The sequence below is a fragment of the Oncorhynchus nerka genome, linkage group LG9b (genome assembly GCF_034236695.1).
Source record: "Oncorhynchus nerka isolate Pitt River linkage group LG9b, Oner_Uvic_2.0, whole genome shotgun sequence".
NCBI classification, from domain to species: Eukaryota; Metazoa; Chordata; class Actinopteri; order Salmoniformes; family Salmonidae; genus Oncorhynchus; species Oncorhynchus nerka.
Window position 1 is genome coordinate 2371138 of NC_088424.1, and position 13603 is coordinate 2384740.

A 13603-nucleotide genomic window follows, 5' to 3' on the forward strand; every position below is an offset into this window, starting at 1 on the left:
TACCTGTACATAATTGTTTTCACAGTATTCTGCAACCCTCGACAGATTTTGGTAGCTTTCCACGAGTGCTCGTTTACCGGCTGGAATTTCTTCCTCTAGCAACATTTGTAGCTCTGCCATCTTACATCCCTCTGCATTTCCTTTCTTTCTTTCTTTTCAATGAGGCCAAGCGTTGTGGCTTTCCGTGTGGTGAGAGAGAAAGGGGCTCTCCGCCTGGTATTGTGAGATTTCTGGCCTCGATTTTATAACTGTCCCAAAAATTATACGCGCTCTGGGGCTCGTTGTTAAATGTGATTGGTTCAAATGCTGCATCGATTAGTTGTTGACCAATTGAATTTCAGTGCGATATTCGCTCGTGAACCTAAACCCAAAAGTGATGAAGGGTGATGTACAATCCGGTCTAGTGATACAAAGTAGCCTATCCAGTGTTCCATCGATGGCACCCAGCTTTTGTTGCATTCTATATGCTACTTTGTAACATTTTGTCCTTGTGCGTGTGTATCAAAAATATATGCTTTTTTTTTTAAGGTAAGCAAAACTGAGTTGTTCCAGTCAGCCACAGATGTTCCGTTATATTGAACAGAGATACTCAAGTGGCAGCTCTAACAATATACGTTTCTTTAAAAATGGAGGGCAGTCGGAAGGAGGCAAGAGCAGGTGGGACCATTCTAGCCAATGAGAGGGCAGATACGCGTGTGAACAACAGGCCCAACTCAGATATTAAGTGTTTTTTCTCAAAGTTGCCGGGATGTCACGTGTCCTATATAAGTACATTCGTAACAACCTAAGCATTACGACACTTCTATACGATCAAATAATACATAAAATATTTTGTTGACCAAATAGACTCTCTCATTGACCTCCATACAAAACTCATCGCTTGGTGAGCGAAAAAAACCACGACAAAAAGCCACCTGCTGGAGAATACAGATTTTGGGCCCAGTTATCCCTTTCACCTCTTTCTGAGTCAGCACAACATCTCACATATGAAATCCCCCATGAAGAGCATTATGGGCCTTGTAAAAAAGACACTAGGCCTACAACTCCCTAGCAGTTTTGGGGATTATATGTTTTGTTTGACCGAATTTGAGAGGTCAGTATCAAACTGTCGTCATAGGGCTATATGCAGGCAGCAGAGGACTTAATCCATCCAAACATGCATAGGGTCAATTCACCTTCTATCGACTTGGTTCTGTTTTTACATTCACTCATATTAACATTTAATGTTGAGAATGTTTGCAACAACTGAATAGCCTCAAGTGAAAATAATATGTAACAATCATATTATATAGGCATGTAAGCCTATCCATATAATACCTTGACGAGGTGCGAGGGTATTGAATAGGCCTATTGATTTCAATGACACATTATGAAAGCCTGTTGATTTAATACCATTTAAAAATTGACATTATTGCTGCCATGTAACTTTGTTGTCACAGAGGTGACTGAATGTTAAATCTGTGTATGTCCTCCTGGTTGGGACAAAGTCATGGAGCACACCAACGAAGACGAGTTCCGACCCGGTTTGATGCCGCAGTGCGAGTGATTCAGAGTTTACCTGCAGATTGTGGGCTAATTATCCATTAATAACTATACTAGACTATACATTAAATCAGGAAATGAATTGTGGGCTATGTGCTATAACTGAGTAGCCTATTTAGCAGTAACGTTAGCTTGTTTAGCCTATGTCTGCTCACTCTTTAGTCATTTAAAGCTCAGACACACCGTTAAGATTGTCAAACGTTTGCTTGCCGACAGCACTTAGCACCTCTGAAAAGTGTCGCCAGTCAATCTCTTTTGTGTTCACACCACAAAGACCTTGGAAGTCGTCAGCCACTCAGCCTTGTTAAAACACTCCAAACCAAAAGGAGGCAGTAGCATTGTTTTGGAATGCCAATCCGTGCGTGGTCCTTATGGTCTAGATTCCAAGCTATCTGCACAAATTGAACAATGAGACAGATATTTCAACAGATGTATAAATGTGAAGCATCCGGTTGGCGTTTCCACTCACTACCAAATATGGTGATGAGAGGAAGACCAGTGGCCTGAAGTGGAGAAGATGGGTTGAGATTTTGACTGACATTTTGTTATCTATGAAGCATTTGATCTCCATACAGTTCTGATTCCAACCCTAGAATCTGTAACAGAGTGGACAGCATTTTGTAGATGTTACACTTTTTCAAAGTTTCAAAAAATGGCATTGTTTAGGAGTGCAAGGGCGAATTGCATTATTGCACGATAAGGGGATAGCTGCATCGCAATATGGTGACCGGAGTATGGGCTAGTGAGTGTGTTGAAAGGAAAGCTGTAGGTACACAGTATGTCGAAAGCGCTCTGCTATAGGTTAGACTGTTTACATTGAGCTGCATTTTTTTTCTGTTCCTTTCATGCAACTACCATACTTTGAGCTACCGTACTGCGAGAGTTTGGACTTCCGTTTTTAAGCCAGAGGATGAGTCGTATTTCACTGAGTTTTTTTTGTTGTTGTTATAAAACTGTTGATTGTTTGTAATTTTTTTGATAAAAAATATTGAAGATGAATGTACTGTTGCTTAATGCATATGCTTACTGTGACTGTCACCCTGATCAATCAATTAAGCAAATTGATTTTAAAAGCCCTTTTTACATCAGCCGATGTCACAAAGTGTTGTACAGAAACCCAGCCTGAAACCCAGCCTAAAACCGCAAGCAAATGCAGATGTAGAAGCACGGTGGCTAGGAAAAACTCCCTAGAAAGGCCGGAACCTAGGAAGAAACCTAAAGAGGAACCAGGCTCTGAGGGGTGGCCAGTCCTCTTCTGGCTGTGCCGGGTGGAGATTATAACTGTAAGGGATTTCTTCCATTGACGGAGAGGCGGACCAAAGCGCAGCGTGGTTATTTAGATTCATGTTTTAATAAATCACTTCACATGAACAAACTAACAAAAACAAGAAACGTGCAAACCCAAACCAGCCCTATCTGGTGCAAAACACAGAGACAGGAACAATCACCCACAAACACACAGTGAAACCCAGGCTACCTAAGTATGATTCTCAATCAGAGACAACTAATGACACCTGCCTCTGATTGAGAACCATACTAGGCCGAAACATAGAAATACCCCAAAACATAGAAAAACAAACATAGACTGCCCACCCAACTCACGCCCTGACCATACTAAATAATGACAAAACAAAGGAAATAAAGGTCAGAACGTGACAATAACAGAACATGGCCAAGATGTTCAAACGTTCATAGATGACCAGCAGGGTCAGATAATAATAATCTCAGTGGTTGTAGAGGGTGCAACAAGTCAGCACCTCGGGAGTAAATGTCAGTTGGCGTTTCATAGCCGATCATTCAGAATTAGAGAGAGAGTCCAAAACAGCAGGTCCGGGACAAGGTAGCATGTCCAGTGAACAGGTCAGGGTTCCATAGCCACAGGCAGAACAGTTGAAACTGGAGCAGCAGCATGACAAGGTGGACTGGGGATTGCAAGGAGTCATCAGGCCAGCTAGTCCCGAGGCATGGTCCTAGGGCTCAGAGAAGAGAGAGAGAGAGGGAGAAAGAGAGATAAAGAGAGAGAATTAGAGGTAGCATACTTAAATTCACACAGGACACCAGATAAGACAGAAGAAATACTCCACATATAACAGACTGACCCTAGCCCCCCGACACACAAACTATTGCAGCATCAATACTGGAGGCTGAGACAGGAGGGGTCGGGAGACACTATGGCCCTGCCCGACGACAGGGCCAAATAGGCAGGATATAACCCCACCCACTTTGCCAAAGCACAGCCGCTACACCACTAGAGGGATATCTTCAACCACCAACCTACTACCCTGAGACAAGGCCCCGAAGATCTCCCCCACAGCACGAACCCGAGGGGGGCGCCAACCCGGACAGGAAGATCATGTCAGTGACTCAACCCACTCAAGTGACGCAGCCCTCCCAGGGACGGCATGGAAGAGCACCAGTAAGCCAATGACTCAGCCCCCGTAATAGGGTTTGAGGCAGAGAATCCCAGTGGAGAGTGGGGAACCAGACAGGCAGAAACAGCAACAGCGGTTCGTCGCTCCAGTGCCTTTCCGTTCACCTTCACACCACTGGGTCAGACTACACTCAATCATAGGACCTACTGAAGAGACGGGTCTTCAATATAGACTTAAAGGTCGAAACTAAGTCTGCGTCTCACATATGGATAGGCAGACCATTCCATAAAACTGAGCTCTGTAGGAGAAAGCCCTGCCTCCAGCTGTTTGTTTAGAAATTCTAGGGACAGTAAAGAGGTCTGCGTCTTGTGACCGTAGAGTACGTGTAGGTATGTACGGCAGGACCAAATGAGAAAGATGGGTAGGAGCAAGCCCATGTAATGCTTTGAATGTTAGCAATAAAACCTTGAAATCAGCCCTAGCCTTAACAGGACGCCAGTCTAGAGAGGCTAGCACTGGAGTAATATGATCAAATTCTTTGGTTCTAGCCAAAACAGATAAGATCTAAACCAGACCAGAACTTGTCCGTGTAGACCAATTTGGGTTTCCACTCACTCCAAAAGAATGTGGTGATCGATGGTATCAAAAGCAGCACTAAGGTCTAGGAGCATGAGGACAGATGCAGAGCCTTGGTCTGACGCCATTAAAAGGTCATTTTCCACCTTCACGAGTGCAGTCTCAGTGCTATGGTGGGGTGTAAAACCAGACTGAAGTGTTTCGTATACATTGTTTGTTGCCTTTCTGTTCCAATTTTCTGGAAGCTTGCTTCAGGGTTCGGGTATTTTCTGTATACCAGGGAGCTAGTTTCTTCTGTTTTTTGTTTTTAGGGGTGTGACTGCATCTAGGGTATTACGCAATGTTAAATTTAGTTCCTCAGTTAGGTGGTTAACCGATTTTTGTACTCTGACTTCCTTGGGTTGGTGGAGTGAGTCTGAAAGGGCATCTAGGAATCTTTGGGTTGTCCGAGAATTTATAGCATGGCTTTTGATGATCCTTGGTTGGGGTCTGAGCAGATTATTTGTTACGAATGCAAACATAATAAAATGGTGGTCCTGGACGAAAGTCCAGGATTATGAAGAAAAACATTATGATCCACAATATTTATTCCTCGGGACAAAACTAGGTCCAGAGTATGACTGTGGCAGTGAGTAGGTCTCGATACCAATTATTGGAGGACCAAAAAAAGCCGATTCCGATTAATTGGCTGATTTTTAAATATTTATTTGTAATAATGACAATTACAACAATACTTGAACTTAATATAATACGTAAATAAAAATCAATTTAGTCTCAAATAAATAATGAAACATGCTCAATTTGGTTTAAATAATGCAAAAACAAGGTGTTGGAGAAGAAAGTAAAAGTGCAATATGTGCCATGTAAAAAAGCTCATGTTTAAGTTCCTTGCTCAGAACATGAGAACATATGAAAGCTGGTGGTTCCTTTTAACATGAGTCTTCAATATTATCAGTTAAAAAGTTTTAGGTTGTAGTTATTATAGGACTATTTCTCTCCATACCATTTGTATTTCATATACCTTTGACTATTGGATATTCTTATAGACACTATAGTATTGCCAGCCTAATCTCGGGAGTTGATAGGCTTGAAGTCATAAACAGTGCTGTGTTTCAAGCATTGCGAAGAGCTGCTGGCAAACACAGGAAAGTGCTGTTTGAATGAATGCTTACGAGCCTGCTGCTGCCTATCAGACTGCTCTATCAAATATCAAATCATAGACTTAATTATAATATAATAGACAGAAATACGAGCCTTAGGTCATTAATATGGTCAAATCCGGAAACTATCATTTCGAAAACAAAACGTTTATTCTTTCAGTGAAATACGGAACCATTCCGTATTTTATAAAATGGGTGGCATCCAAAAGTCTAAATATTGCTGTTACATTGCACAACCTTCAATGTTATGTCATAATTATGCAAAATTCGGGCAAATTAATTACGGTCTTTGTTAGGAAGAAATGGTCTTCACATAGTTCGCAACGAGCCAGGTGGCCCAAACTGCTGCATATACCCTGACTCTGCTTGCACAGAAAGCAAGAGAAGTGACACAATTTCCCTAGTTAATATTGCCTGCTATCATGAATTTCTTTTAACTAAATATGCAGGTTTAAAAAAATATACTTGTGTATTGATTTTAAGAAAGGCATTGATGTTTATGGTTAGGTACATTGGTGAAACGACGGTGCTTGTTTCGCGAATCCGCTTGTTAAATCATCACCCGTTTGGCAAAGTAGGCTGTGATTCTATGATAAATTAACAAGCACCGCATTGATTATTTGAAACGCAGGACAAGCTAGTTAAACTAGTAACATCATCAACCATGTGTAGTTAACTAGTGATTATGTTAAGATTGATTGTTTTTTTATAAGAAAGGTTTAATGCTAGCTAGCAACTTACCTTGGCTCCTTGCTGCACTCGCATAACAGGTGGTCAACCTGCCACGCAGTCTCCTTGTGGAGTGCAATGTAATCGGCCATAATCGGCATCCAAAAATGGTGATTACGAAAACTTGAAATCGGCCCTAATTAATCGGCCATGCCAATTAATCGGTCGACCTCTAGACAAAACCCACTGAGTCGATGATGGCTCCGAAAGCCTTTTGGAGTGGGTCTGTAGACATTTCCATGTGAATATTAACTGCCATGACTACAAGGTCCGATAGGAATTCAGGGAACTCAGTGAGGAACGCTGTATACGACCCGGGAGGCCTGTAAACAGTAGCTATAAAAAGTGATTGAGAAGGCTGCATAGATTTCATGACTAGAAGCTCAAAAGACGAAAACGCAGTCACTTTCTTGGGGGGTAAAATTGAAATTTGCTATCATAAATGTTAGCAACACCTCTGCCTTTGCGGGATGCGTGGGGGTTTTGGTCACTGGTGTAACCAGGAGGAGAGGCATCATTTAACACAGTAAATTCATCAGGCTTAACTTCTTATGGCTTGGGGGCAGTATTGCGTAGCTTGGATGAATATGGTGCCCAGAGTAAATTGCCTGCTACTCAGGCCCAGAAGTTAAGACATTTTTAGTAGATTTGGATAGAAAGCACCCTGAAGTTTCTAAAACTGTTTGAATGATGTCTGTGACTATAACAGAACTCATATGGCAGGCAAAAACCTGAGAAAAAATCCAACCAGGAAGGGGGAAATCTGAGGCTTGTAGGTTTTCATCTTTGCCTATCCAAGATACAGTGTAGATTTGGTCTGATTGCACTTCCTAAGGCTTCCACTAGATGCCATAGGTCTGTAGAACCTTGTTTGAGGCTTCTACTGTGAAGTGGGGGCGAATGAGAGCTGTTTCAACCAGAGGTCTGACTGAAGGCCATGAGCTGATCACACGCACGCCCGTGAGAACGACCTGCGTTCCATTGCATTTCTAAAGACAAAGGAATTCTCCGGTTGGAACATTATTGAAGCTTTATGTTAAAAACATCCTAAAGATTGATTCAAAACATCGTTTGACATTTTTCTACGGACTGTAGCGGAACTTTTTGACTTTTCGTCTGGACCTAGTGATCGCAACTCAAGAATTTTGATTTGTGAACTAAATACGCGAACAAAAAGGAGGTATTTGGACATAAATGATGGACTTTATCGAACAAAACAAACACATCTGAGCGCTGTACTCAGGTTATTGCATGGGGTGCTTTTTCCGTAAAGTTTTTTTTAAATCTGACACAGCGGTTGCATTATGGAGAAGTGGATCTATAATTCCATGTATAACCTTGTATCTTTTATCAATGTTTCTTATGAGTATTTCTGTAAATTGATATGGCTCTCTGCAAAATCACTGGATGTTTTGGAAGCAAAACATTACTGAACATAACGCGCCAATGTAAACTGAGATTTTTGGATATAAATATTAACTTTATTGAACAAAACATACATGTATGTGTAACATGAAGTCCTATGAGTGTCATCTGATGAATATCATCAAAGGTTAGTGATTAATTTTATCTTTATTTCTGCTTTTTGTGATCAGACACTGTGGTGGGATTAAAAACAAGTTTAAAATGGTGTAAAATACTTGTATGTTTGAGGAATTTTAATTATGAGATTTATGTTGTTTGAATTTGGTACCATGCACTTTCACTGGCTGTTGTCATATCGATCCCGTTAGCAGGATTTCAGCCGTACGAAGTTCAGTCATGTTTCAGTCAGGCCAATCACATCAAGATTATGATCAGTGATTAGTTCATTAACTATAACTGCCTTGGAAGTGAGGGATCTAACATTAACCTGTTGCTTCTACTCGGGACGCTTGCGTCCCAACTAGAGCTGTCCTCCTCCCAGAGCGCTAAGAACCTTGGCGTGATCCTGGACAACACCCTGTCGTTCTCAACTAACATCAAGGCGGTGGCCCGTTCTTGTAGGTTCATGCTCTACAACATCCGCAGAGTACGACCCTGCCTCACACAGGAAGCAGCGCAGGTCCTAATCCAGGCACTTGTCATCTCCCGTCTGGATTACTGCAACTCGCTGTTGGCTGGGCTCCCTGCCTGTGCCATTAAACCCCTACAACTCATCCAGAACGCCGCAGCCCGTCTGGTGTTCAACCTTCCCAAGTTCTCTCACGTCACCCCGCTCCTCCGCTCTCTCCACTGGCTTCCAGTTGAAGCTCGCATCCGCTACAAGACCATGGTGCTTGCCTACGGAGCTGTGAGGGGAACGGCACCTCAGTACCTCCAGGCTCTGATCAGGCCCTACACCCAAACAAGGGCACTGCGTTCATCCACCTCTGGCCTGCTCGCCTCCCTACCACTGAGGAAGTACAGTTCCCGCTCAGCCCAGTCAAAACTGTTCGCTGCTCTGGCCCCCCAATGGTGGAACAAACTCCCTCACGACGCCAGGACAGCGGAGTCAATCACCACCTTCCGGAGACACCTGAAACCCCACCTCTTTCAGGAATACCTAGGATAGGATAAAGTAATCCTTCTCACCCCCCTTAAAAGATTTAGATGCACTATTGTAAAGTGGCTGTTCCACTGGATGTCTTAAGGTGAACGCACCAATTTGTAAGTCGCTCTGGATAAGAGCGTCTGCTAAATGACTTAAATGTAAATGTAAATGTAGAGCTCTGGAAATGCAAATGCGCTACGCTAAATGCTAATAGTATTAGTTAAAACTCAAAAGTTCATTAAAATACACATGCAGGGTATCGAATTAAAGCTACACTCGTTGTGAATCCAGGCAACAAGTCAGATTTTTAAAATGCTTTTCGGCGAAAGCATGAGAAGCTATTATCTGATAGCATGTAACACCCCAAAAGACCCACAGGGGATGTAAACAAAATAATTAGCATTTCGGCGTTACACAAACCGCACAATAAAATAGAAAACATTCATTACCTTTCACCATCTTCTTTGTTGGCACTCCTAGATGTCCCATAAACACTATTTGGGTCTTTATTTCGATTAAATCGGTCCATATAAAGCCTAGATATCGTTATATGTAGACTGTGTGATAAACGAAAAAAACATTGTTTCAAAACGTAACGTAATTTTTTAAAATTCAAAAAGTCGACGATAAACTTTCACAAAACACTTCGAAATACGTTTGTAATGCAACTTTAGGTATTAGTAAACGTTAATAAGCGATAAAATTCATCAGGAGGCGATGTAAAGATCATTAGCTGTCCGTCTGGAAAAATGTCCGGCTAGAAACTCAACGAAAATATCCGGTCCTAGACCTAAGGAGATACGGTGCCCTGCATGTGTTTGACCAAGAAAAAACTTGAAGGGAAATGACAAGACTCTAGACACCGTGTGGAAGCTGTAGGTACTGCAACCTCAGTCAATTAATTGTGGTTCACCTTTATCAATGGGTTCAAGTAGCGCATGGATATATTTTCCCATTTTCAGTGATCAGTTTTTCCTGTGCTTTTCGATGTAAATGCCGTTCTGGTAAAGCCACAGCAGTGATTTAACCAGTTTTATAAACGTCTGAGTGTTTTCTATCCACACAGACTAAGCAAATGCATATACTATATTCCTGGCATGAGTAGCAGGGCACTGAAATGTTGCGCGATTTTTAACAGAATGTTCAAAAAAGTAGAGGGTCGACTTAAGAGGTTAAGTAGCCCTATTTTGAGATGTGAGATATCACAATCTCTTTCAATAATGACAGGAATGGAGGTCTTTATTCCAGTGCAATTGCTAAAACGAACACCGCCATGTTTAGTTTTGCCGAACCTAGATTGAGACAGACACTGTCTCAGTGGAGACAGCTGTGCTGACTCCACTAAGCTGGCAGGGTGGCTAACAGCATGCTACCTGGCCTGCACCCAATCTCATTGTGGAGCTAGAGGAGTTAGAGCCCTGTCTATGTTCATAGATAAGATGAGAGCACCCCTCCAGCTAGGATGGAGTCCGTCACTCCTCAGCAGGTCAGGCTTGGTCCTGTTTGTGGGTGAGTCCCAGAAAGAGGGCCAACTATCAACCAGCGATTGAGTTGTGAGACTCTGCTGTAGAGCTCATCACTCCCCCTAACTGGGAGGGGGCCAGAGCCAATTACTCTATGCCGACATCTTTCTAGCTGATTTACACGCTGAAGCTATGTTGCGCTTGGTGACCTCTGACTGTTTCATCCTAACATCGTTGGTGCCGACGTGGATAGCAATATCCCTATACAATCTACACTCGCCAGTTTTAGCCTTAGCCAGCACCATCTTCAGATTAGCCTTAACGTCGGCAGCCCTGCCCCCTGGTAAACAGTGTATGATTGCTGGATGATTATTTTTAAGTCTAACACTACGGGTAATGGAGTCGCCAATGACTAGGGTGTTCAATTTGTCTGAGCTAATGGTGTGAGGCTTCGGCATCTCAGACCCCGTAACGGGTGGAGGAGAGACCAGAGAAGACTCAGACTCTGACTCGTTGCTTAATGAGGTTGAAAGTTTATGTCAGCTGAATGAGCGACACCGGTTGAACATTCCGTCAGCATTTCCTTCAAGAAGCCATGAGAAAATTGTCCGGCTGTGGGGACTGTGCGAGGGGTTTATACTACTATCTGTACTTATTGGTGGCACAGACGCTGTTTCGTCCTTTCCTACACTTAAATGACTCTTGCCTAACAATTACTTCTGAAGTTAGGTTTGCAGCACGGCTATCCTCGCCATAAGGCGATCATTCTCCTGTATATTATGAGTACAGTGACTGCAATTAGAAGGCATAATGTTAATGTTACTACTTAGCTTCGGCTGGTGAAGGTCGTGTAGAACCATGTCCAGATAAAGCATCCGAGGTGAAAAAGTTGAATGAAAAAAGTTGAGCGGGGGAAAAATAAAAAATGGTAATTAAAAAGTAAAAACCGTAAAGTTGGCAGGAAGCAAAGAAACATTAGCAACAAACTGCACAGCAGCACGTAAACAAGTCTACAAGTTTTTGATATTGGCCGCTAGGTAGCTACTTCCCACGCAGTTGCCGGACAGTACTGCTTGTCAAGCGGGAGTAAAGGGATTAAATTATGTATGACATGGATCCCCAGATCTTCAAATAGTTCTACAGCTGGCCTCCCGGGTGTTGCAATGGTTAAGGGTGCTGTACTGCAGCGCCAGCTGTGCCACCAGAGACTCTGGGTTCGCACAATTGGCATAGCGTTGTCCGGGTTAGGGAGGGCTTGGCCGGTAGGGATATCCTTGTCTCATCGCGCACCAGCGACTCCTGTGGCGGGCCGGACGCAGTGCGCGCTAGCCAAGGTTGCCAGGTGCACGGTGTTTCCTCCGACACATTGGTGTGGCTGGCTTCCGGGTTGGATGCACGCTGTGTTAAGAAGCAGCGGCTTGGTTGGGTTGTGTATCGGAGGTCGCATGACTTTCAACCTTCGTCTCTCCCGAGCCCGTACGGGAGTTGTAGCGATGAGACAAGATAGTAGCTACTAACAATTGGATACCACGAAATTGGGGAGAAAAAGGGGGTAAAATTTAAAAATTTAAAAAATAGTTCTACAGCTGCACCATCAAGAGCATCCTGACCGGTTGCATCACCACCTGGTGTCTCACCTGCTCGGTATCTGACTGTAAAGGCACTAGAGAGGGTAATGCGTACGGCCTAGTGCATCACTGGGACCAAGCTTCCTGACTTCCTGACATATACTTTGCGGTAGCAGAGGAAGGCCCCAAAAATTTGTCAAAGACTCCAGTCACCCAAGTCATACTGTTCTCTCTGCTACCACACGGCAAGCGGTACCGGAGCGCCAAGTCTCGGACCAAAAGGCTCCTTAACTTTGGGAAAGGTGGGGTGCTAGCACCATCTCGACAACATCCGGTGAAATTGCAGAGCGCGAAATTCAAAATACAAAAATCGTAATATTAAACTTTCATGAAAATACAAAAAAAGCTAATCCAGTCGCTTTGTCAGATTTCAAAAAGGCTTTACGGCGAAAGCATACCATGCGATTATATGAGGACAGCTCCCCGCGTACAAAAGCATTAAAAACATTTTCCAAACCAGCACAGAGGGGTCAGAAAAGTGAGAAATAGCGATAAAATAAATCCCGTACCTTTGAAGATCTTCCTCTGTTTGCAATCCCAAGGGTCCCAGCTACACGACAAATGGTTGTTTTTTTTCGATAAAGTCCTTCTTTATATCCCAAAAAAGTCACTTTAGTTGATGCGCTTGATTTAGTAATCCACCTGTTCCACTCATTCAAAATGCATACAAAGGAATCCCAAAAGTTACCAATAAACTTCATCCAAACAAGTCAAACAACGTTTCTAATCAATCCTTCGGTACCCTAATATGTAAATAAATTATTACATTTAAGAAGGAGAATAGTGTGTTCAATACCGGAGATAAAAACGAAGTGCACACCTTCGTCCACGTGCGCCACAAGACTTACAGTCCAAATGAGAGCCACCTTGAAAAACTACTAATTCTAACTCATTTAAAAAAAAAACAAGCCTGAAACCCTTTCTAAAGACTGTTTACATCTAGTGGAAGCCAGAACTGCAATCTGGGAGGATTTCCTTTGAATTTCCCATAGACAAGCATTTCAATGGGTGGTCACCTCAACCCAAAATAATTCAGGATGGATTTGGGTTTTTGCCTGCTATATCAGTTCTGTTATACTCACATACATCATTGTAACAGTTCTAGAAACCTCAGCGTGTTTCCTATCCAACACTACCAATTATATGCATATCCTAGCTTCTGGGCCTGAGTAACAGGCAGTTTACTTTGGGCACGTCCGAATACTGCCCCCTATCACTAAGTTGTTTTTAACAGCTTCTACCCCCAAGCCATAAGACGGCTGAACAATTAATCAAATGGCCACCCAGACTATTTACATTGACCGCCCCCTTTGTTTTTACACTGCTGATACTCGCTGTTTATTATCTATGCATAGTCACTTTACAAATTACCTCGACTAACCTGTACCCCCGAACATTGACTCGGTACCGGTACCCCCTGTATATAGCCTAGTTATTGTTATGTAATTTTCTTGTGTTACTTTTAGATTTTCTTGTATTTTTTTACTTTAGTTTATTTTGTAAAGATTTTCTTAACTCTATTTCTTTAACTGCATTGTTAGTTAATGGCTTGTAAGCAAGCATAACATTTGATTTGATTTGACCATGCTTCAAAGCAAATCAAAGCAAAGTTTATTTGTCA

At 42.6% G+C, this 13603-nt stretch overlaps 1 protein-coding gene across 7 annotated transcripts in view; it reads right to left on the reverse strand.

Annotated features, from left to right (window-relative positions):
- LOC115114099 (abl interactor 1-like) overlaps positions 1 to 624 on the reverse strand; it is a 42741-nt gene extending 42117 nt beyond the window's left edge. For 3 of the 7 annotated variants that reach the window (XM_065013266.1, XM_029642078.2, XM_029642076.2), the window contains exon 1: positions 4 to 624. In XM_065013266.1, coding sequence (XP_064869338.1) covers positions 4 to 120 — 117 coding nt within the window. In that variant the 5' untranslated portion in view covers positions 121 to 624. The remainder of the gene's footprint in view (positions 1 to 3) is intronic. The other 4 variants (XM_065013271.1, XM_065013268.1, XM_065013270.1 and 1 more) reach the window with 4 other exon arrangements.
- Positions 625 to 13603: the final 12979 nt, after the last annotated feature.